This window comes from Pistacia vera, unplaced genomic scaffold (assembly GCF_008641045.1).
Source record: "Pistacia vera cultivar Batoury unplaced genomic scaffold, PisVer_v2 Contig1144, whole genome shotgun sequence".
In the NCBI taxonomy this organism is placed as follows: domain Eukaryota; kingdom Viridiplantae; phylum Streptophyta; class Magnoliopsida; order Sapindales; family Anacardiaceae; genus Pistacia; species Pistacia vera.
Window position 1 is genome coordinate 686441 of NW_022195187.1, and position 26747 is coordinate 713187.

The 26747-nt window shown below is 34.4% G+C and overlaps 2 protein-coding genes across 6 annotated transcripts; one reads left to right on the forward strand and one right to left on the reverse strand.

Moving 5' to 3' along the window:
- The first annotated feature begins 1774 nt into the window (after positions 1-1774).
- Positions 1775-4964, forward strand: LOC116145618 (NAC domain-containing protein 10-like). Of its 5 annotated transcripts, none has more exons than XM_031431067.1 (4): positions 1775-1931; positions 2068-2288; positions 2430-2619; positions 3928-4964. In XM_031431067.1, coding segments are annotated over exons 1-4 (993 nt in total). In that variant the 5' UTR covers positions 1775-1930; the 3' UTR covers positions 4509-4964. The 5 variants fall into 5 exon arrangements, with proteins under 5 accessions (XP_031286927.1, XP_031286939.1, XP_031286948.1 ...); XM_031431079.1 differs by having other exon boundaries at positions 1776-1935; positions 2047-2288; XM_031431088.1 differs by having other exon boundaries at positions 1776-1935.
- A 9522-nt stretch (positions 4965-14486) lies between these two features.
- LOC116145437 lies at positions 14487-26379 on the reverse strand. Its single transcript, XM_031430898.1, has 23 exons — positions 25971-26379; positions 24123-24284; positions 23777-23842; positions 23449-23592; positions 23209-23322; positions 22539-22640; positions 22248-22433; positions 21925-22014; positions 21727-21861; positions 21033-21251; positions 20602-20667; positions 20274-20417; positions 20034-20147; positions 19364-19465; positions 19073-19258; positions 18751-18840; positions 18553-18687; positions 17859-18077; positions 17728-17740; positions 17245-17344; positions 16528-17140; positions 16291-16368; positions 14487-15957 (listed from the first exon to the last, which is right to left on the reverse strand). The coding sequence occupies exons 1-23, from the start codon at positions 26229-26231 to the stop codon at positions 14914-14916; spliced, it is 4383 nt and encodes a 1460-aa protein (XP_031286758.1). The 5' UTR covers positions 26232-26379; the 3' UTR covers positions 14487-14913.
- Positions 26380-26747: the final 368 nt, after the last annotated feature.

The window sequence follows — 26747 nt, forward strand, 5'->3', positions numbered from 1 at the left end:
GATATTTATTAGTTTCATTTTAATATGTTTAAAAGAACAATTAATATATTATCACACCAGTTATATATTAATATTATTATTGTTATAAAAACAATAAGAATGAGTTCAAAATATATTTTCTTTCATATTGTCAACTCTATGCCGACTCTATAATAATCAAAATCAAAATTAGTTTATCAATGGATCTCTAGTTTTCATATTTAGATAGGAGTAAACGACTTTTCCCCACCCAAGGTTTGCCTTAATGACACTTTCCTATCCAATAAGTTTTAAAATATCAATTTACTACCTAAAGTTTATATTTCGTTACTACCCAAAACACTTCCCTTAGGATTTGCAATTCAACGACGAACAAAAAGAGAACTCGGTCTAGACTATTGGGGCTTTTGAAGAGAGGAGGCCGATGAGTCTTTTGGTGGTGGCAAGTTGGATTTTGGTGATCGGGATTGGTTGGAATTTGACTTGGGAGGGGCGGCTGCGCATTCCACAAGTCACTTGATTGCTGGCGATTAACGGGGTCAGCAGGAGCAAGGTTTGAGGGGCTTTGGTTAGTAATGATCGGGAAAGAGAATGGTGATGGTGAGGAGTCGCAAAAATGTTGGAATTGGTCGGCGAGTGCGCACCCACCAACTCCGCCAATCGTTGTCAATTGTTAGTCGATTCCGACATTGTTGCGACCCCATACCACCACCATTATCTTCCCTAATCATCACTTACCAACACCCCTCAAACTTTGCTCTTGCTGACCCGCCAATCCCCGGTAATCGAGTGATTTGTGGAATGCGCAACTGCCTCTTCCAAGTCAAATTCTGACCAATCCCTACCACTAAAATCTAACATTCCACTACTAAAAGACTTATCGGTATCCCCTCTTCAAAAGCCCCAATAGCTTAGACCAAGTTTGCTTATATTCGCTAAAGAATCAGAAAGTGTATTTTGAGTAGTAAACATAATATAAACTTTGGGTAGTAAATAAGTATTTTTAAACTTTTTGGTGGGAAAGTGTAATTAAGGCAAACCTTGGGTGGGAAAAGCGGTTTACTCTTTAGATAATACCAAAATTTGCATCAAGTGAGAAGTTTAAAACAGCCCGGTCGTAAGAAAAAGGATGATTTAATTAAGTCCAATTTAAGCGAGAATGGGAATTCTAGCTGTCTATAGCAGTACTGGCAATTACAGAGGAAATTTTATTGTCGGCTGATTGAAAAACCATCTCTTGAAAATAAATCTGTCTGTACATGGACACAAGACACCAAGAACACGCACGAAGCTGTGAAATATATAATTAAAAAAAGATGTGAACAATGGTTGGTTGATATAAGAAGTCTACGTTAAGAAATGGATTAAAATCTGTACAAGTTTGGTGTAAATAACCCTCATGTTATTTTCATATTTGTTGGTTCCATGGATCGTATATTATACACGTAGAAATATTTTTAATTTTTATATATCTTTAAGGACACTCTAGGTTGACACTGGAGCTAAAGGGCCAAAACTATTTCTCTTTCTGAAGAGGTGAAACGTCCTAAAATAGAATCAGGTTTGCCCCATCTCCACTCTACCTGTACCTGACCCTATTTTTATTATTTTATTAACATTATCTTTCTGTTATTAATCGTTCACCTTCCTAAACAAGTTTTTATTCCAAACCCCAAAGTCTTCAGATCGAGTACAGCTATAAAGGCTAAGTGCAATTATTCTCTTAAACAAGCGTATATACATTAGAATAACCAAACTTGACGTCCAAGCAACTATCTTTATTCGTATAATATCTATTCTCTACCCCCTTTATTTATATCTCTTTATCATATCCCATTTCTTTCTCTTTCTATTTCTTTCAGATACTGGAACTTGGAGCTAAATTTTCTAGAAGGGAATGAAGAGAAAGTGTTGAAGGAATTTAATTCTTTGCCGAACATCAAGAACATTAAGTGGGTAATTACCAGAACGTGCTTTAAAGAGACAAGTTTGCAAGCTAGCTTAGCTTTACTCGTTTTCTTTTTTACTTTGTTATTATTATTTTTTATTATTCCTCAATCTTGTTAGATTCTTTGTATTTTGACGAAGTGGAAGAAACAAGAGGAAAAATAGCTTCTTTTGATGGGCATAAGAAGAGATCAAGAGAGATCATGACATGGTGCAATGAGTCTGAAGATGAAGAAAGATCGGCTATTCAGATTACTACTACACCTGAAGAAAACAGTACCAGTTTTATCGCCACTCAATCCGATGAAATTCGTACCATAACTTGCCCTTCTTGTGGCCATACCATACAGTATCAAGATCAGGTCTTTATATGCTAGTATCATAATTCTCTGTTAATTAATTATAATTAAATTTTTTTTATTTTTTTTACTCTCTCTCTCTCTCTCTCTCTCTCTATATATATATATATATATATAATTTATGAATGAACTATTATAATATAGGCGGGAATTCATTATTTGCCGGGGCTACCAGCAGGGGTGAAGTTTGATCCAACTGATAATGAGATTCTGGAACATTTAGAGGCCAAAGTATTGTCTGATTGGCGGAAAATTCATCCTCTAATCGATGAATTTATTCCAACGCTAGAGGGTGAGAATGGAATTTGTTATACTCATCCAGAGAGGCTACCGGGTAAGTCTTTTATTATTTTTGTTCATTTTCAGTTTAATTGGTTTCATTAGGGTATGATCTATTTATGGTTTTAGCTTAAACAAATATTGTAATCATCGTCATTAAGCTTTGTCTATAGCAATGAGGGATATGTTAGAAATAGATCTTGGGTTAACATAGAGAAGAAATTTAAAAGCTGGCACATGGGTGTTCTCTACTGGTTCCCAATTAACTTGTTATTAATTTAAGCCAAAGAGTCTTATTTCTCATAATTAATGGTCTACTAATAGACGAGAAATTGGTCATTTTAATCATTTTTATATTAGTTTTTCTTGATGTCTTTAGCGTAATCAAATATACAATTGAATTTTGCGTCACCAAGGGCCTATAAGAGCCTTGATTTTGAGTTCCAGCTGCATTAAAAGCTATTTGAACTGTTATTACACTTTACCAAATGTGTTAGTCCTTTCGATCCAAAATTTTCTCTAGAATGAAACTAGACAAAGAACCAATAAAGGGCATGCCATGTTAGTAAAGGGAAGTTTTTCTAGCCGTAGACATCCCCAAGCAAAGAAAAATCTTAAAGACTTATTATCTTGGTTTTGATCAGGATATATTGTCAAAATAAACACTAACACTTTAAAAGGCAATATCATTGCATTTTTATTGGCATTAAATTTGATTAATGTTGTCATATGAAATCTGTTAGAAGATATAAGTAGAAAGTTTCTTTCTCTTTTGTTGATCGGAAGTATTCGGACTAGCTTACACGTATTTTAACTAATCTTACAAAACTCTGAAATTGACGACCGGATAAATTTCCTCAATGACGACCTTTATTAGGATGTATAGGGACTCGAACTTAAGAACTTGTGTTAGACCCTTTTACTCTTTCACCATCCAGCCACTTAGTGGTGGTTAGTAAACCGCCTAGTGGTGGATAGTAGAAAGTTTCTTCTGCACACGTTCTTCATATTTTTCAGTGAAGCCATATGCTCTTTCACAGAAAATGTGTATGCGCATGCACTGCATGCAGGCAGAACTAAAATTAATTAGTCTGTTGATTATGAAAAGACAAATAATTTTTAAAAGAAATTCTGAACTTCTTGTTGAATAAAGGTTGACGATAATTAAGCTTTTTTCGTTTATGGAGAGCGATCATATATTTGTCCATATATGAGCTAAAAGAGAACAAAAGCTATGTTAATTTATACTGTAGCTCTTTCTCCATTTATATCTGCATCAGTTTCATATTTTATTGGGAAATAGTACTTTTTCTTAAAGGCTCTGAAAATACAGCTCACTTTCTATGTTAATTTATTGATAAAGGAGTAAGCAAAGATGGTCAACTCCGTCATTTCTTTCATCGACCATCGAAGGCATACACCACTGGAACTAGAAAACGAAGGAAAGTACATACCGATGAAGACGGGAGCGAGACAAGGTGGCACAAAACAGGCAAAACTAGGGCAGTTTTTGTTGGTGGAACAGTGAAAGGATTTAAAAAAATTTTAGTTCTCTACACCAACTATGGCAGGCAAAAAAAGCCCGAGAAGACAAACTGGGTGATGCACCAATACCATCTTGGCAACAATGAAGAAGAGAAAGATGGAGAGTTGGTGGTTTCAAAAGTTTTCTACCAAACTCAACCTAGACAATGTGGTTCAAGCATTAAAGATTCAGTTGAGATAAAAGTAAAAGAGCGAAGTGGGCATATTCCTTTGCCTATGAGTTCAAATCCCATTGATTATTACAACCCACCAGCTTATATTTCATATGATCATCAAGGGAGCTGCCATAATAGAGAAAGCCCACCTCAGCTAATTCCAAACTTGGTTGTTCAAGGTGATGGGTCTTCATTTATTCGATTAGCCGCTGATACAAGCAAAGGAAATCTTGAAAGGAAATAGAGAGAATTTGGTAGGTAGCAATGACAAGGAGTCGTTTGGTTGTTGCTATTCTGTTTGGTAACAGTGAGAATGAGATGAAGGATCAGTATCAAATACTGATCAATGGCTACTTTTGTTAATTTTATATAGTATATTATATAAAGCTAGGCATGCTCTCTTTGGAAGATTCGGCCATCACACTCTTCTAACAGATTTTAAGCAGAAATTGAAGCTAGCGAAGGGTGCATTCACTATTTGCAGATAAAAGTGCCCACCATTTTATGTCGGAGGTGTACAAAGAATATTAATTTTGTTTTTATGTAATTGATAATTAGGAAGACCTATAGAGATTGTATTTCGTATTGTATTATGATCATACGTTGTTCTTTGAGAAACTTATGATTGTAAAGAGATATGTGTAAGCTACCATTTTTTATTAGCTAGGAATAATACAGTATTTGGATTTCATGGGAAAAATTCAAGAAATAATTATTCAATGAATTTATATTAAGTCAGTGTTATCTTTTATTAATCTTAATCATTAATATGATATAATTTTATTGATTGATATATGTATAAATGAGATGTTATATTTGTTGTTGCTATTTTTTGCACCAACGAGAAGTAAGCAAGCCTTTTGGGGGAGTTTATGCAAGGGGTTTGTGCAAGACCGTGAACTATGATACTAAACCTGTGAGCGATAATAACAATAACATGTGAAAATAAATAAAAGAAGTAGACAAAAGCAGCAGCTTTTAAAGTAGTTCGGATGCAAGATGCAAATCCTACTTCCACTGTTATCTTGTTGTTGTGTTTACAAAAGATATTTACTCTCTCGAGAGAAAGTCGAGAAAATGAAATTCTGAATCCCTGATTTAGGGTAGGAGACCCCTATTTATACTGTTGAATGGGTGGTCTTACTCATGAAGCAACCCTCTTATTATATGACGCGTGGTCTGACAAAATGCTCTTATTGGAGACTTAATAGTGAAGTAATCCTCTCATAAGGTACCATGAGACTTGGATGACAGTTCAGTCCTGAACCTTACTGTTGAAGCAACTTATGCCAACCTTATAAATGAAGTAACCCCTTCTATGTGTGACACGCGACCTAGATAGATACATAGTCATGGGACACATGGTGAGAATACATGAGATAGTTTGCTTAATCACAAGACACGTGTCGAGAATTTATACCTCATGATTTTACCATATAACAATATTCATCATATACTCAAACAGCTCTCCTCATTTTTAGGTATATAGGTTATACTTTTATATTCTTGTTTATAAGTTGTTCTTTCAATAATTTTTTGCTTAGTTGCACATGCTATGAGCTAGTAATATTACAAGTTATTGAAGTCTTCGCGTATGGTGATTGCCAAAGTTATGAAAAATCTCAAGCATGCTTTTTCTTCATAGCATGCTTATATTAAAATATGGCACTGAAACAATCATTTTTTAAATTGGGCAAAAACTTGTTATGCAAGTATGGATTTTGTTTGGTCAAACACTGTTTGAAGCAGCCCTTGAGACTTATCGCACAAGTTTTCTTTACTGTTTCTTTTCCTTCTTATATACTTTTCCTGATGTCTAGATGAGCAGCAGAACAGAGAATTCCAGGTAAATTAATTCAACTTGTCTATTCATCAGAGAGGCTTATGTGTGCTTTTAAAAACCACAGTGAAGAGTGGAGAAATTCTGGTCATCATGTGATTGAGCTTTAAGTATCGAGGCAATTAATAATTGGTCAAATTAATTTGCTGCTTTAAAAAAGTGAAACTTTGCCATACTATTTATGAAAGTTATTAATAATATTCATGACTTTTGAATCTTAGTTGTTCCATCTTTTGGAAATTTAAATGAAATTTACGAAATCGTGAAAGGAACAGCGTTAAGATAATTGCTTTAGGGTTAAGAGAAGCTATAGCTTCCATAATTGCATTGCAAAACTTAACGAAGTTCTCTTCAATAATTGGCGGTATTCATGCTTTAAAAGGGAAACGAAGGACAGTCAACCAAGAACATTTAAATTAGCCTTAAACTTGTTTGAAGACACAATAGAAGAGTCTTCTTTTTCTACAATGGTGTAAACTTCTTGCAGTATGTGTAGTATTATTCATTTGGTTTTAACAATTCTTTATTTTCTTTTCAGTTTCAAGCAAGAAAAATTTGCTGGAGTTTTAATAAAATAAATATTGTCGGTCTATTTAATTTGATTAATATATCATTAATTTTCACTTTTTATAGACACTGTGAGTTTGGCAAACCGTAAGAATAAGAATTAAAATGCTGTGGAAAATTCATAAATTTCGACTGCTGTCGACCAATCTTACCACCAATATTTGTTAAACAAAAAAGAGGGATATTAATCGATCTAGCAAAAACTTGGGGGCTAAAATAAATTAACCTAGTCTCCTAATTCTAAACTGCATTTGCCAACAAATTTACTTTAATATCAAAATGCCGCTTTCTCTAACCTCTTGAACACTTAAGTCAATTATTCACCATTTCTTTCACATTTAACACCATAAAGACTAATTTAGATGTGGAAAACTTAATTTTTTTTTTTTTTTTTTTTTTTAAAGATTTGCACACTATATTGAGGTAAGATTGTCGATCTATACTGTATACAGAAGCGTAAACAAGATTTCTAGTCAATGGGGTCAAAGATCTAAGTTGATGAATTTACAATAAAATATATACTGAACACTATCGTGATGCCTTATGTTTTGTTCAATTGGTGGTTTCTCATTAGAAAACTTTGTTTTCATCACAAACTTATTCATAACTAAAAAAAGAAGAGAATTTTTATTACCATAAAAATAATTAATTTGCAATTACAAATAAAAAAAAACAACACAATATACTGCTAATTCTGCAATCTCCTCTCTGGCAAGGAGCCAAACTCCTATCAATGGGGTAAACAATACTCCACCTAATGATGACTATGAAGACACGTAAGAAAATGTCTTAGTGATGGGAGGTCACATCATTTCTACTACGGTACGACAATTTTGGCCACCGACTGTAAATTTGAAATGTTAATGGAGCCGAATGTCTTTTGTATTTTCTTGTAGCTTGCATTTTTGTTAGTCCCCTCTCTTATTTCTATGGTTCATTTCTACCAAGGTACATGAGAGTTGCACGGGTTATGAGGACAACTACCATTGTTGCCACGGGGTTCGGCCTTGTGACCACCATTGGGCTCCACATGACCAATGAGTTGGTTGTTTTGGTCACTCTCGAGGTTTTAGTTCTAAGTGCACCAATAATTTTGTGTGGTATGCAATAAGAATTGTTTTATGATATTTTTGGGATTGTGTATAAAACGTTTTTTTACAAAAAGAATTGTTTTCTAATATTCTTTGGATTGTGTATGAAGACATTCTATAAAAAAATTTGGGATTGTGTATAAAGACATCGGTACAAAATTCAGAAAGGCTTTTGGGTTTTTGAATAGTTGTTGTTTGCTATAATATAGTATTTTTCATAATTACAAAACACATGTTTCTTAGACGTTAACGAAGAAATCGTGCTATTATAGTTTATTATATCTAAGTAAACTTAATTATAATAATATTCTGAATTTTAAGTCAATTGCATACGCAGTCACATTATGGTTCTCTCACTCATTCTCACTACAATGGAAGATCAAGAAAGGTAGGGATCTCTTTCCCAAATCTCAAATTCATATATATGCATCTAATAGTGCCTCTTAAATCAAATTAAATGGTAGGAAGGTTCGTTTGTTAAATAAGTTTCACTCTGAATCAGACATTTTAAAGTCAAATGGCAGGAGGCTTCATTTTTTAAATATGTTTCGCTCGGAATAGAACATAGGTATGTATTCTTGATGCAAATCTTGATTTGGTAGGCTTCTAATGATACCTCATTAAAAAAAAATGACTCCATTCGATTCAGCCATTACATTTGTTTGATAAATATAATTTAATTGATATCTCAAACGTTCAATAACTAAACAAATGATAATGCATCATAGATTAATCAACATCATATTAATTATTTCAATTATTTTATTTTTATTGGCATTGCATGTCTATTCTTATTTTTATTAAATTGTGTTGTTTGCAATTTACATTAATTTGTGTATGCGATATAATATATTTTCAATTTATTTTTACAACTATTATTCTTGTGATTCCACTGACAAAACTCTTTGGCCCAACGTCTCGTCAAGAGCATGTGACTCGAATTCAGAAACAAACTTACCCTGGTGGCGGTGGTCAGGTTCATGATCAGTAAGTTATTCCAAATGGTCCGCCTATGAACCCAACTCCAACTGTTAATTCTGCAGTCTCCTCGTTGGCAAGGAGCCAAACTCCCGTCAATGGGGTAAACAATACTCAACCTAATGATGACCATAATGGCACATACAAAAATGTCTTAGTGATGAGAGGTACCATCATTTCTATTACGATTGTAGTTTTGGCCACCAACTGTAAATTTGAAATATCGGAACAAAATGAAAGATGGATGCATGGAGAATCAAACATATCATACTATAACAAGTATAGTCATAATTTAAAAAAAAAAATCAATTAAATTGAAATAATTAAGGCAGAACATGTTACCTAAGCCCTTAGCAAGCTTGGAGACTCTTAATTTCAAGAGACATTAAGCAAAAGAGTATCCACACCAAGGGAAGAAGAAATTTGGCCAAGAGAGAGATTTAAGGTTCTTAGAGATTTTTTTTTTCTCTACACAAAAATTTGATATATCATTTTCTTTATATAGGAATTCTTGTAAACAATTCAATAATTGTTTTGGACTTCCTTAAACAATTTCATAATTGTTATGAAGTTGTTAAACTTCTTTAAATTATAACATTGGATTAACATTTAACATAATTAATAATTTAACTTAACCCTTAATTGTTTACAATTACAAACCCTTATAAAATCAATTTAATATAGAAAATGAATAATATAAAACTATATATATATCCCTTGATAGGTGCTAGCCACTTGGATAATCAACTCTTTTGGCTATTCCCATTCTCCTTAGTTTTTATGTGTGACCTCTTAGGTTCACTATGACCTAGCCGTGGGCCCAATATCACAGTCTCTTTCGATATGTTTTGTCATAACCTTTATGACAAAAACTTCCACGATTATGGTAGGCATCTAACAATGCTCCATAACCCCTAAGTCATAATGAAGATATACTCCAACAAACATTTTACATGATACACGGTATAATCAAATCATTCCGTTGTCTAATTCCAATTAAGAGGATTCATGGTATGTCAAAATCCTTATTTAATTTTAATCAAACATATGGAACGTGTCACCATGAACAACATTTCATGTAACATTTATAACCTCGGCCGGAGATTTCCCTTTTCTAATGTATCTTGACATTTGTCTAGGAACTTGATATCAATCTATACCAAGTCAACGAATCCCATCTTGACTATCACTTGTCCTCACACATAAACAACACATGGCCAAATCGGCTTATAACACATGGCATGATTAGCCTTATGTTTATAAACCATTGAACCATAGTGTTATGTAGAATCAACCGTGATTCTCAAGTCTAATGATTAATAATACACTAGTACGATCTTATGAAAATCATTGACTACATTTTAAATGTCCATGTGATTCATCATAAATGGTCATATTCGATAAACAGTTCACTAAACGCGTATCCATGCGATGCCAGTGATATAACTTTTATAATCACCCACACTAATACCATCACATGATATTTTACGGAAGCATTCAGCATGCTTACATATAATATTATTGTCCAATTAATATTACCTATGTAGGGAATACTTTGAGGATTTTGAATTCTAAAGATTTGTATCATCGGACATTTCACCGTAATACACATATATAAATGAAGCAATAAACCACATGTGAAATAAGAACACTTTCTTCTATTGATAAGATAAAATGTATATACAAAATATATACATTAACATATATATACAAAACATAATGCCTGGAACTGACGACACGATTGGTTCCTAGGGATACACAACACGAAATGCCTTTCTATGTTCTTTAGCCTTCATTTTGTTGGCCTTTTCTCTATTTCATGGTTTATTTCTAGCTGGTACATAGAGCTGCACGGGTTAGAGGGCAACGACCATTGTTGCGATGGGTTTGGCCTTGTGACCACCAGGGCTCCACATGCCAAGACGTGGGTTTTTGGTCACTCTCATGGTTTTAGTTCAAGTGCACCATCAATCTGTGGTATGCAATAACAACTATTTTCTGATATTTTGGGATTTTGTATAAAGAGTTTTTTACAATAAGAATTGTTCGTGATCTTTTTAGATTGTGTATGAAGGCATTTTGTAAAAAAATTTAGGATTGTGTATAAAGTCATTATGTAGAAAATTCAAAAAGGTTTATTGGGGTTTTGAATATTATTAGTTTTTCATATTTCGTTTATTCTTTGCTATAATTAGTGTTTCTGTAATTACAAAACACTGTTTTATACTTAAAGAAGAAGTCATGTTGTAATCGTGAATTGAATATTGATAACTCCAGTCATCAACATGCTTATAGCAAGTAGTGATCTTTTGTCCCTTTTTTACTGTATCCAGTGGTTGGACTAGGATTTTTTAGAACCTATCCATAACTCCACTACATATCAGGTCTTGCGTAGACTTGACATACTTTAGACTTCATATTATAGAAGCATATGGAATATTTTTCATGGATTGATGCTCTAAATCAGTCTTCGAACATTGTTCAAGACTAAGCTTGTCTCTTTTAACAATGAGTGCTACACTTGATGAACAATGTTTCATATTGAAACACTTTAAAACCTTTTCAATATAGCCCCTTTGAGACAATCCTAAGGTCTTTAATGAAATGTCTTTGTAAATCTCTATGCTTAAGACATAGAAAGCTTCACCCATATCCTTCATATCAAAGTTGTGAGCTAAAAATTGTTTTGTTTCATGTAGCATTACAAGATCATTGCTAGCTAAGAGAATGTCATTCACATATAGTAAAAGTATAATAAACTACCTCCTTTTATCTTGATATAAATGCGTTGATCAACTCAATTTTCTATGAAGCTAAAGGCTAAAATAGTTTTATCAAACTTTAAATACTATTGCCTTGAAGATTGCTTCAAGTCATATATGGATCCCTTGAGCTTACAAACTAAATGACCTCCTTTGTCCGAAGTGAGTCCTTCAGGTTGATCCATGTATACCTCATCTTCTAAATCGCCATTTAGAAATGTAGTTTTGACATCCATTTGATTCCAGCTCTCTAATTGTAACTTTTCGCGATAAGTCAAGCCTTGTATCTATCGATTCTACCTTGTGACTCCCATTTTGTTTTGCAGACCCACTTACACCCCACAATAGAAGTATTTGTAGGTAGATCAACAAGATACCAAACTTTCTTTTTTTTTTTTTTTGCCATAGATTCCATTTCATCATTCATGGCATTATACTATGAAATAGAATCTCTACATTTCATTGCTTTCGAAAAAGATGTTGGATCGTCATTAATACCTACATCTATTTCAGATTCTTGGAGATATACTTGGTAATTTGAAGTGATTGCTAACTTTTTAGTTCTTGAAGATCTCCTAAAACATTGCTCCATATTTTCATTTTCTTGAATTTGAACAACCGATTTGACAACAACTTGCTTTTGATGTGGTACTATATCGTAAATTTGTTTTCCACGAGCCAGAAGTAAAAGGATTAATCCTTCACCTTCAGTTGTAGTAATAATTTCAATTGTCTCTGAACCCTTAAGATCAATGTTTCAAGGTTGAACACCCCCATTGTTATTGTCATTTTCTAGAAATTTAGCAATATTTGATTCCACAATTGTAAGGGAAATTAAGGGACAACAGAACTTATAACCTTTTAATTTTTCATAATAACTAATGAAGTACCAACAAATTGTCTTGAGTCTAATTTTTGAAGATGTGGAATATATATTCTTATTTCAGTAGGACAACCCCACACTTGAGTGTGTCTCAAACGGGGTTTTTATCATTTCCATAGCTCAAATGGAGTCTTAGGAACTACTTTAGATGTTACCCTGTTCAAAATGTATACAGCTATTTTAAGAGCTTCATTCCATAGGTTTGAAGGTAAATCAAAGTTACGTATCATACTTCTGACTATGTCCATGAGAGTATGGTTCCTTTTTTCAACAACTTCATTTTGATCTTGTGATCTAGGCATGGTATAGTGTGTTTGAATATCTTGCTCTTGAAAGTACAGTGTAATTGGACCATATATATATATATATATATATATATGGTTTTCTGAAAATACAAAAAACAAAAGAATGAAAAATACAAAATTTGACACCGAAATAACTGATAAAACCTATTAAGTACCACTTACTTGTTCGTCTCGAAAAGCTGTCGTAGATATATAATTTTTTTTATTCCCTTTTATAATTTTGTGGTAAATGTCTTTATTTAAAATAGAAAGTTTTGTTTATATAAAGAAAATAAAAAGTGTAAAAGAAGAGAGAGGATAATTAACTTTTTCATCAAAATTGTAAAAATGGCGGGCCCATTTTGCTCTCTCCGACCCAACCTTTTAAACATAGACAAAACGGTAAACAAGCAAGATTTTCAGGATTTACTAAACACAAAAAATGAAAAAAAAAACGTAAAGATTATAAACGAACAAGCCCTTTATATCTTGTCTCTTTTTTCTTTATTTTTACTTTGTCATCATCATCCAAATCTAAGGAATGGGGACAATGATTCATGGAGTTGGGAATATGTTTAAGAGTGTATAAAAATGCTATGCCCGGGAAATAAAGGGTTGACGTGGAGTCACGTGACGAAACGTGGCCTGTTCACGTCAGAATGGTAAGCACATGTCAGGCCTGCCAAGCACCCTAGAGCTTCCACGTGTCCGCTTACCTGCTCCAAATCGCTTAAAATCAGCTTGGGAAATAGGTAATGGGACATAAAGCCTGATTATGTTTTGACATTCACACCAACCCAAGGATTTAATGATGATTACACGCATTCAGCTTGGTATAAGAAGAGGAAGACCCCTTCATTAAGGGGATTCGATCATTTTGACATTTTAATCTCTCTCTAAAAGAAAGCTGTGTATTTACTTTTCAATCATTTGTAAGTCAGTCCGCTTTAGCGACCTGACCCACCATATTAATACAAATCAGTAGATGTAGGATTTGCTACCTTAGCATCCGAACCACTTTAAAAGCTCTCATCGCATTCATTCCATATTGATAACCCATATTCATGTGTGTCCCTGATTCAATCAACACTGCACACGTGTCAATTAGTTGGTGCCTAAACCGCGCATCAACAAAAAACAAATACATATCTTCGATCGTTGGCTAGCCGTAAGTTACCCAAGTGAGAGTGTTTATATTTATCAATTTGTACTTATCCTTACCCAAGTGAGACTGTATGTTGTCTCAGGCTACAATATGTTATTTATAAATCTCAACATGTACATCTCTTGCATAGAAAGGATACAACATATGCATATAAATGAAACGACTCTTGCATGAAAAAAGTTATATGATGTGTTGGTTAATAAGGTTTAGCCTTTGGGTATTATCATTTCTGTTCAACCTCTAATTTTATCAAAATCCCAACTTTTCTCGTCCGCTTCAATCAACTAGCTGGACTCATCCTCGTGATCATCATCATCATCTATTTATTATATGCAACAGAAAGGTATTTACAGTGAAGATCATTTTTCATTGAATCATCATTTCAAAGGACATTAAAAAGAAAAAAAGCAAAAACAGAACTCAAAGTTACATCATTACTCATTAGAACCAACAAAAATGTTTTTAATTTCAGAGGTAAGCCTAAATGAGGTAGCTTTCCCACAAGCAAAAGGAAGAAGCCATGAAGAGAGTGAATAATAATGCTTTCAACACTACCTCTGCTTCCCTTTGACGCTGGAAACATATTGCTAAACTGTCAGAATAGACCTTGACGATAGTAAATTTTTATATGTAGCTACCTGTAATAATTTCATCTCACAACTTAAAAAACAAAATAATCCCGAATGGCAAATCAAACTTTACATAATAAGTTGCAGAGTAAAACTAATTCCGTCTCTAAGAATGACATCGGTTACCCTGCCCATTCCAGAGACTGGGGGTTCTAATTAACAAAACTAAAGAAAGAAACTTATCATACTTCAAATCCTTGCCCCCAATGTTAACAGGAACAACAGATATGATAGCTACACCCAAACAAGAACGGTCACACCGCAAAATACACACGCCCTCGTTAGATAAGACACACATCACACCCTAAAAGTTTATTTTTACGTCGAGAGGCAACCATGGAAACACATTGTTACACTAAGAATGATTTTCACAACTCTTATGCTAATTAACTCATCTATCCACTACGCTTCCAGTAAATTATATTCAACAATCCTATACATAAAAGATTGTTATGACTTCTGAAGAACACATTTCTCATACAAAGAAAGGATCTCTTTCTTATTGGGATTCCTCAACTGAAGCAGTTCAGCGCCAAAATTATGTTTGGTGAGTTCTTGCTTTAGTTTCTGCACCGTAAACTTAGTGTAATCATCATGATTAGATTGCTGACTCAGGTTATCCTCATCACCCTTGAACACTGAACCACCATCTTCTGGCTGTGTGTACTTGAGCGGGCTAGTTGTGCTCCTGGACCTCTTATTTGCCCTAACAACTTTGTCATCTGTTTCCATATCTTGAACAGATCCGACTCCCACTTCACAGTCTTCTGCTCTTACACGTTTACCATGTGAAGTAGCTCTGAGCTTATTATCCAACGCTGTTTCATTCAGACGTGCTTTAGTCAACTCTTGCTGAAGTTCATCAATTTTAGCTTGCGCAGACTGTACCTCAAGAGACAGTCTTTCTGCCATAGCATTAGAAGCAGTACGAGCTTTACGTTCAGACTCCAAAAGATCTTCAAGCGTTTTAACTGTACTGGCCCTCTGCTCATTGTTTGAGTCCAACAGTAACTCTATCTCCTTCTCTCTTTCTTCAACTCTTGCCTCCAGTAGTGCCACTTTGGAGAGGGCCTCCAACTCTGATTCACGTATTCCATTTATTTCATTAGTCAAGTCAGTTTTCTGCCTCTCCAAATTTTCAACCTGCCTCTGAACCCTCTCTATTACAGCCAATCTTTCCATTGCCAACTTCTCAAAGTCATATTTGGCCTTTCGAGCAGCAGCTGCTTCAGCTCGTTCCTTTTCAGCCAATTCATTAACCTTCTTAGCTTCCTTTTCAGCAAATGTACACCTTTCTTGGACATCTTCAAACCTTTCAAACTCAGATTTATACTTCTCCTCCAGATGCATCTTCTCCTGTTCCATCATCCTCGCTTCCCTCTCAAATGATAGCGCCTTAGAATTTACAGCTTCTAACTTCTCACTTAACTCTTTGATATCACGCTTCAATGATGATATTTCCACTTCATAACTCTTCATTTTTGACTCGGCAGCCTGAAAAGGACTTATCACAGTCAAACACCACCACCAAGAAATCACATATCAAAATACGAAAAATTCCGACAGATAAATACATGAACACGTCCATGGGTGTATGCACGCATGCATGTCATAGAAAAGAGCCACTGAACAACCTTAATGTATTACATATCATTGGCAGACACTATATTGACAATGCATGATATAGCTGGAGGATCATCTCTTCCAATAGCTCCTGTACTAAGTGCAATCATCAAGACTCTAAGAGTGCAGAGATGCAGATGCATGCGTGTGACAGGAGTTATAAATTTGGCTTGTTTGAATAATGTAGTTATGCAATGACCTCACCTTCAACTCTAATCTTAAAGTTGTCAAACACTGCTCAGCATACTCAATCTTGGCGGTTTTGTCCTTCACTTCCTCCTCCTGCATATTAATAAATACAAAAGGTGACAATTTTTTTCTTTTCTGCATAGTTGAGTATTACAGTGATCAATTAAAAAACAAAAAAAATAAATAAACAATGTGATTTCACATTCTTGTCAGTGGTGTCTGTCTGTGTGTTAGAGAGAGAGAGAGGAGCACCTTTTCAGCCAAACTATTAGAGAATTCTTCCCTGAGGATATCTTCCCTATGTTGCATTTCCTTGTTTGTGCGTTCTTGCACATTAGCTGCCTTCTCTAAAGCAGTTTTTGCTTCTCTAACTGCAACACCATATTTCCTTTTCCACTCTTCAACCTCTTCCTGAGAAGACATAGCTTGTTCCCGAGCAGCAGCCAGCCTTGCTTCGGCAGCAGTGCTCCGGGACTTGAGAACTTCAATTTCTGAAGAGGCCTGATCTTCCTTAGCTCTCTGCTTCGAAAAGACTTGATCATATTTTCTTTTCCAGTCTGAGATTTCATGCCGAAGAGAATCCAATGTCTTTGACAAGCTAGAACACTTCTCTTTCAGTGACATGTTTTCACCTTGCAGATTACTCATACGGCCTGTGTACTCATCAGCAAGCTTCTTCTTGTCATTAATAGCATCATCATAACGCTTCAGATATTCTGACTTATACTTCTCGCTATCTTCCAGTTGCTTATTAAGCAACTTCATCTTGTCTTCAATTGAGCGGCATTTCAGCATGAGAGAACTTTTCTCTGATCCAATCTGATCAATAAGCCTCTTGACAAGGTCAAGAATTGGACCTTCCAAACTGGGCAGCAACACAATTTAGAAATTGTTAATAATAATAATGAAATCCCCACATGAAGAAAAAGAAAAAGAAAAAGAAACAAGGAAGAAAATGTTGTTACAAACCTTTGTTGTAAGAACATGGCCAATTTTTGCCATTTTCCTGGGCCATGGCACGAAGCTTCATATTCAGATAAAAGAACATCAAGAACCTGCATGATGTATTCTCAACGAAATCAAGTGACATTTCTAATAAACATTTTAACACCATAAACCATGTATGGGAATTACTGTAGTGGAATGTGCCATATGAACTACTACTACTCAGTATGATAAAGTCAACATTAACTAAAGCTTAACACCCCAGATTAAGGACCATTAAGAAAGCACAGAAGGTTTCCTTTAAAAAACAAAATATAAAATAAATAAAGGAAAGCACATAATGTAATAATGTGGACACTTATAAGATTACTGCAAATGGATAGACATCAATTCAAATTGGTCTCTGCGTTCTCTCTCTCTCTCTCTCTTTAAATAGGAAACAAAGAATTTATTGACAAATATGTACATATAAAGAATTTATTGACAAATATGTACATATAAATAAACTAGATATGAGCCCCTGCATACTCACCAACATGCACAAAAACAGAGGCATGTTATATGCTATGCACAATGATTAACAAGACAATAGAATTCCAAAAATTCAAAACCTTAGTATCTTTGGAGGTATAATGTCACTGAGACACATCATATATCTTGAAGAAAATGAAGTTTAAAATTGTTTTCAACAGCAGTGCTTTTATAGAGAGAATAACTGAGCAATTAGTACTTACTTTCACAACATTATCTATATTGGCATCAGAAGAATGGCAAGCTGCTCTCAGCCTCCGTTCCATGCTCTGTACAGCATTTGAACAACGGATATCTGCCTCCATTAATATATTCCTTTTGTAATCCTGCACCAATGGCCAATGCAAACATGTATCACTACTTATTAAAAAAATGTACCTTATTGACGCATAAACAAATTACAATAATTCAGTAAACTGAATCTGAAAATAAAAGGTTAAACATCAAAATCTTCATAGATCATCAATTACTTTTTCTAGGTGCATCAAATAAAATTATATTGCGTGATTTGATAAATCTGTGACCGGTAATACTTCATGGTTCAATGATCCTAATAGAGAGTTTAAACAGTAAATTCTCTAAGAGGATCAGTACAAGAATTTTTAGAATTACATCCCTTTAAATTTAAAAAGAGATAAAACAAAACAAAGTTACATTTATATTTCCCAAATTTTTGGGAATTTATACAGGTCAGTGGCCACACAAATCCTTTTGACAAAGTAACATCTAGGTATTCATCGTTAGTTCAATCATGATTCATTAAGCATTATACTTCGTAATAGCATTGCACATAATTGTTACCTCAAATGCCTTCCGGAAAAATTTATGGAGAAGGCCCTCATATTTCTTTTTAGCTGAACCAACCCCTACAGCACCAGCATTAAATAGTGCCAGTGATTTTTGCACAGCTTCTTCATGTGCTTCCCTTAAAGCAACCTAAGAGCACTGAAATTAGAAAATGATAAAGATCATCAATAATTAGGATGGAGCATTACTTACTTCTTCAGGTGGCTTTGAACGGTCAAATGTAGACATATAAAACTCTGTAGCAGAATCATATGCTTTTCGACACTCAGCTTCTTCAACACTCTGCATAAATTAATGAAGAGATAAGAACAAAAGAAAAGAGAAAAAAATAAAAGATAAAACCATGATTCTTCTAAAAATTTCTGATTTGAGAAAAGTAAACTTTGGTATTTACTAAAAGAAAAAAAATTAGGCAACATAGGATGCCCAAAATTTGTCCCCAATCAAATCCACCAACACACTTAAAAGCGAATCTACATTATGAGTACAGGAGAATTTAAGAAATAACTCTAACCTGCCATGAGGAGGATATTGTTGGCACTGCACCATTGTTCAGAGCATCTAGGTAAGATTCAGTGATACCCACAAGAATTGGACCTGTCATTACTGTAGCCCCCATTTGCTTGGGCCTTGTTCTCTCAAAAACAAACTTTGTCAAAGCATCAAGCCCAGCTTTAAATTCAGGTCTTAGTTTGTCCAACTGCATACAAAACCTAAGGCTTTCAGTCTAGAAAATAAAAAGATATGATTACTAGATAGAGGAAGGAATAAGGAAATAGGAAAGGAACAACAGTGAGGTGCTAACCGATATTTGATCAAGTCGCTGGAGGTCATTTTCATTGTTCAATGGCCTCACAAGGGTGTAACATTCTCTATCTGGAAATAGAGCTCGAATTGAATCTCGGATCTATCAATCATTATAGTTATACAATTAGTATCAACAAAAGCAGAAAAAAAGAAAAAGAAAGTAAACTTCAGTGCTCAACATGCCCCATAATTCCCATCAAAGAATCCAAGAAGTGTATATCTAAAACAAAAAGGAAGCCTATTAAGATCATTAAATCAAGCTCAATAAAACTCGGACACACCAGCACAGCCATCACTTGAAGTACAACATTAAAAGAATATTCCATCTTAAAAAAACAAGTGTATACTACTCTTCATCCACACACTCAAGTACAGAAAATGACAAAAAGATAAAGGGTTAGCATTGACATGGTGTACTTAGTATGTTGGACAATCCATGGAAATTAAGGAGATTCTACAATTTCACACATGTAAAAATGTGCCTGAAACATATCCAAGTAGCTTACTTTTCCAAGAAAATTATGGCAGTTAGTTCATATGCAAAATTGCCTTTTCTATTTAGTTATTAGTAGAGTGCCCACTAAAACACAAAGCTTAAAATGATCACAGAACAGTAAAATGTCATTATTTCTTTGTCGTTGTAGAAGCAAACCTAGTACATATCTTACCTCATTTTTTGCAGCTATATCTTTTCCACTCCCTTGAACTGGCCGTAAAGCAATCTCTAAGTAGTCACGGGGGGTTATTTTCCTATTGTCCTCCACCAAATCCAAATAGAAGTCCTGAAAAGTACAAAGTTGAATAGCATTTCCAAACAAGTAGCAAATCTGAAATCACAAGCTCATATCTTCAAAATATTTAAGAAAATATACATCAACACATAACTGAATATATTTAAAGAGAATTACCCTTAGAAGCCAAACAAAAATTGGAGAGAACTGCCCAAGTTCAGAAGCAGAAGTCCTTCCTCCAGAGGCTCTTACACGTATATGTTTTGTCATTTGAGTGACAAGAGAAAGACGATCAAGGGCAGCTTCATCAATTCCACCCATCTATATATAAGAAAGACGGTTAATAGGCTATTGTTGCACAAATCCGGGGAAAAAAAACCCACAAAAGAGGAAAAACAGAGAATCATTAGTGTCACAGTAGCAGTTTAGTTAACAAGTGCACTGAATCACATAACAAAATGAATCTATTTAGAAGAGTAAAACAATTAGCATATGTTGTTCCAACCTGGTTGTAAATGAACATGCTAGATAAAAGGACAGCTAAGGAGAATATCTGAGTGCTGTATGTCCCCTGTCAATGAGTAAAAACAAATTTTAAGATGATTAGAAATTAAAAAAAAAAAAAAAAAAAAAAAATGACATTCGGAACAATCATATAATACTCATAGTAATACATAATTCCAAGGAGAAGCTATAAAAATGGCGCAAGACCAAATCATGCAGCCTCCAACTATATATTACAAGCATTGAAGTGCAAATCTTAAAAATTACTATCATTCTCAACCAAATATACATATAAATAAACTAGATATGAGCCCCTGCATACTCACCAACATGCACAAAAACAGAGGCATGTTATATGCTATGCACAATGATTAACAAGACAATAGAATTCCAAAAATTCAAAACCTTAGTATCTTTGGAGGTATAATGTCACTGAGACACATCATATATCTTGAAGAAAATGAAGTTTAAAATTGTTTTCAACAGCAGTGCTTTTATAGAGAGAATAACTGAGCAATTAGTACTTACTTTCACAACATTATCTATATTGGCATCAGAAGAATGGCAAGCTGCTCTCAGCCTCCGTTCCATGCTCTGTACAGCATTTGAACAACGGATATCTGCCTCCATTAATATATTCCTTTTGTAATCCTGCACCAATGGCCAATGCAAACATGTATCACTACTTATTAAAAAAATGTACCTTATTGACGCATAAACAAATTACAATAATTCAGTAAACTGAATCTGAAAATAAAAGGTTAAACATCAAAATCTTCATAGATCATCAATTACTTTTTCTAGGTGCATCAAATAAAATTATATTGCGTGATTTGATAAATCTGTGACCGGTAATACTTCATGGTTCAATGATCCTAATAGAGAGTTTAAACAGTAAATTCTCTAAGAGGATCAGTACAAGAATTTTTAGAATTACATCCCTTTAAATTTAAAAAGAGATAAAACAAAACAAAGTTACATTTATATTTCCCAAATTTTTGGGAATTTATACAGGTCAGTGGCCACACAAATCCTTTTGACAAAGTAACATCTAGGTATTCATCGTTAGTTCAATCATGATTCATTAAGCATTATACTTCGTAATAGCATTGCACATAATTGTTACCTCAAATGCCTTCCGGAAAAATTTATGGAGAAGGCCCTCATATTTCTTTTTAGCTGAACCAACCCCTACAGCACCAGCATTAAATAGTGCCAGTGATTTTTGCACAGCTTCTTCATGTGCTTCCCTTAAAGCAACCTAAGAGCACTGAAATTAGAAAATGATAAAGATCATCAATAATTAGGATGGAGCATTACTTACTTCTTCAGGTGGCTTTGAACGGTCAAATGTAGACATATAAAACTCTGTAGCAGAATCATATGCTTTTCGACACTCAGCTTCTTCAACACTCTGCATAAATTAATGAAGAGATAAGAACAAAAGAAAAGAGAAAAAAATAAAAGATAAAACCATGATTCTTCTAAAAATTTCTGATTTGAGAAAAGTAAACTTTGGTATTTACTAAAAGAAAAAAGAATTAGGCAACATGGGATGCCCAAAATTTGTCCCCAATCAAATCCACCAACACACTTAAAAGCGAATGTACATTTCGAGTACAAGAGAATTTAAGAAATAACTCTAACCTGCCATGAGGAGGATATTGTTGGCACTGCACCATTGTTCAGAGCATCTAGGTAAGATTCAGTGATACCCACAAGAATTGGACCTGTCATTACTGTAGCCCCCATTTGCTTGGGCCTTGTTCTCTCAAAAACAAACTTTGTCAAAGCATCAAGCCCAGCTTTAAATTCAGGTCTTAGTTTGTCCAACTGCATACAAAACCTAAGGCTTTCAGTCTAGAAAATAAAAAGTTATGATTACTAGAAAGAGGAAGGAATAAAGAAATAGGAAAGGAACAACAGTGAGGTGCTAACCGATATTTGATCAAGTCGCTGGAGGTCATTTTCATTGTTCAATGGCCTCACAAGGGTGTAACATTCTCTATCTGGAAATAGAGCTCGAATTGAATCTCGGATCTATCAATCATTATAGTTATACAATTAGTATCAACAAAAGCAGAAAAAAAGAAAAAGAAAGTAAACTTCAGTGCTCAACATGCCCCATAATTCCCATCAAAGAATCCAAGAAGTGTATATCTAAAACAAAAAGGAAGCCTATTAAGATCATTAAATCAAGCTCAATAAAACTCGGACACACCAGCACAGCCATCACTTGAAGTACAACATTAAAAGAATATTCCATCTTAAAAAAACAAGTGTATACTACTCTTCATCCACACACTCAAGTACAGAAAATGACAAAAAGATAAAGGGTTAGCATTGACATGGTGTACTTAGTATGTTGGACAATCCATGGAAATTAAGGAGATTCTACAATTTCACACATGTAAAAATGTGCCTGAAACATATCCAAGTAGCTTACTTTTCCAAGAAAATTATGGCAGTTAGTTCATATGCAAAATTGCCTTTTCTATTTAGTTATTAGTAGAGTGCCCACTAAAACACAAAGCTTAAAATGATCACAGAACAGTAAAATGTCATTATTTCTTTGTCGTTGTAGAAGCAAACCTAGTACATATCTTACCTCATTTTTTGCAGCTATATCTTTTCCACTCCCTTGAACTGGCCGTAAAGCAATCTCTAAGTAGTCACGGGGGGTTATTTTCCTATTGTCCTCCACCAAATCCAAATAGAAGTCCTGAAAAGTACAAAGTTGAATAGCATTTCCAAACAAGTAGCAAATCTGAAATCACAAGCTCATATCTTCAAAATATTTAAGAAAATATACATCAACACATAACTGAATATATTTAAAGAGAATTACCCTTAGAAGCCAAACAAAAATTGGAGAGAACTGCCCAAGTTCAGAAGCAGAAGTCCTTCCTCCAGAGGCTCTTACACGTATATGTTTTGTCATTTGAGTGACAAGAGAAAGACGATCAAGGGCAGCTTCATCAATTCCACCCATCTATATATAAGAAAGACGGTTAATAGGCTATTGTTGCACAAATCCGGGGAAAAAAAACCCACAAAAGAGGAAAAACAGAGAATCATTAGTGTCACAGTAGCAGTTTAGTTAACAAGTGCACTGAATCACATAACAAAATGAATCTATTTAGAAGAGTAAAACAATTAGCATATGTTGTTCCAACCTGGTTGTAAATGAACATGCTAGATAAAAGGACAGCTAAGGAGAATATCTGAGTGCTGTATGTCCCCTGTCAATGAGTAAAAACAAATTTTAAGATGATTAGAAATTAAAAAAAAAAAAAAAAAAAAAAAATGACATTCGGAACAATCATATAATACTCATAGTAATACATAATTCCAAGGAGAAGCTATAAAAATGGCGCAAGACCAAATCATGCAGCCTCCAACTATATATTACAAGCATTGAAGTGCAAATCTTAAAAATTACTATCATTCTCAACCAAATAATTTTTTTTTTTTTTTTTTAAAGGTTGGCTAATTTATCATCATAAAAGAGTGAAATCGAACCGTTTGATCATAAGCATCAATTCCTTCACTATCTAATAGTAAAAGATTGTACTCAGTTCCATCAAGAGCAGTTCTCTTCAAAGGTGCACTCCACAACCATAGGCCTTTCGTACATGGGCGGTGCGTTGATGCTACTTGAAATCCACTACTCCTCCCAAGAAGCTGCAACACAGTGAACTCTAATATAAAAATCTATCCATGAAAGAAGATCATTTTATGGTGCCATAATACGGTTAAAAGAAGCAAACATGAATCTGGAATGATAATACACAGGAGCAACATCTAATATTCAGATACAAATGTAGGTATAAATTGGAGCTCCATACGGCTTTCCTACTAAATTATATTAGATACTAAAGGACAATGACATCACGTTTATGTGGGATGTTTTCCAACTGACAAGCCTACACTGAGCACATGAGAAGGCAAATTAAGAGAACAAACTTGGAAAAACCTCTAATAATCAAGGGTATAAGATAGCATTACCTTTGAGCAATGTGTTTTAAATTCACACCTTCGAACATTTACACAAGAAAATAAAAAGGGCCAAAGACCTATAGCAAAGGATTTCTTTAAAAAGTGTTCTTGTGAGGATGAAGGATAGAGCTATCTTCATTCAAGTAAGTGAACATATAACACCTGCCTAGGAATTTTTCCATTAGAAACAATATTTCCACATAATTTCTCAGTTTTGATTGTGTGATTTTGAATATATAGAAAGTTTGAACATCCAGTGCCCAAGCACTCCATAAAAAACCCAAAACATTTTAGTTCGGTTTTAGAAAGTGATCCATAACACCAATATGAAACCCAACTAAAACTACTGTTATCATGTTGCACACCAGGCAACAAAAGTTGCTCTTTACTAAGTTTACATATTACTGTTCTCAAANACCTATAGCAAAGGATTTCTTTAAAAAGTGTTCTTGTGAGGATGAAGGATAGAGCTATCTTCATTCAAGTAAGTGAACATATAACACCTGCCTAGGAATTTTTCCATTAGAAACAATATTTCCACACAATTTCTCAGTTTTGATTGTGTGATTTTGAATATATAGAAAGTTTGAATATCCAGTGCCCAAGCACTCCATAAAAAACCCAAAACATTTTAGTTCGGTTTTAGAAAGTGATCCATAACACCAATATGAAACCCAACTAAAACTACTGTTATCATGTTGCACACCAGGCAACAAAAGTTGCTCTTTACTAAGTTTACATATTACTGTTCTCAAAATTAATTTAGACAACTCCGTTTTGATAGAACCAACCTCACCATAATCTTTGAAATACTTGCATTTCCATAAGAAGTTTAAGCCTTGAGCCTCAATTCATCTTTGTTTGCGTCACCACAACTAGCAAATCACAAAGCTAGCCACCGGAGTTGCTGACCTCACAGACCAAAGACATATAGCAAACACTATCCCACCAGTTCACTTCTAACTAACCAAAAGCAACATAAGAAACACCTAATAGTAGTATAAAGCTTCTACCTTGGCGAAATTATAGCTAAAATCACCACATTTCCAAAAACAGGAACCGTTTATTTCACCATTCACCACTTAACATACAAATACACTGAAAAAGCACAGGTTCACTTCAAGTTAACCTAAGTAAACAAAAAATCACCACGTTATTATAATAGCAAACTCAAGGCCATCCAAAAAATGTAGCCAAAATCGCCACATTTTAAGCTTCCTAAAGCATCAAAATCACTTCAAAACCCTAATTACAACACTCCTAATCTCGCAAACCGCAAACCCTAGACTCCACAACTTCACACATAAAACCACCAAAAAAACCAAAAATGGCACAATTTCACTAAATTAACCTTAAGCAAAACAAGTTCACCTGATTCAAGATAAAGCTCTTTCCCTGTCGAGCGCGACCGCAGACAGATACTACACCGATTGGCTCCTTGACAAGCTGGAGCGCCGCGACTGCCTCAGGATCCATCCGGAACTTTCCTTTCTCATCGCAGTACACAAGCCGGATCGGCCTCGCTGGACCGGTAACTGGAGACGAAATAGACGGAGACTGTGACGGTGACGGCAAAGAATTAGATTGCGGTGAGTTGTCGGAGTCTCTTCCTCTTCCGAATAATCTCATCATCTTGTGATCTTGTTTGTTTTCTTTGTCCTTGTAATTTTATGTTTTTATTTTCTTAGTTTTCTTGTTTTTGTTTTTGCTTTTGCTTTTGGTTCAGAGAGTCACAAAGAGAGATGGTTTAAAATTGGAGAGGGAAAGTGCGAGGTCAAGAGTCACGACTGGTTTTCGGGTTTATAAAATAGTGTCAAGGGAACAAGTGAAAATACAATTCTGAACAAGAATTTTGCGGAAAAAGTCGATGAGTAGAGGGTATTTTAGTCATTGTATGTTGAGAGACTGTCTACGGCGTGGTAACAAAGCTACTCTTGTCTAAGACTCCCAGGTACTAAAAATGAGATCATAAAACAAAAGTAAATTTGTTTTTTTTTTGGGTATATAATTGATGGCCAATCCTTGCCCTTATTACAATTTGAACCCACGACTTTTGTCTTTTAACTCTTCAATCTATCCTCTAGTCCATCATGCCACAATGGGTGGTTTACACCCTTTGTTTTTCGCAATGCCATAAAATAAATAAGA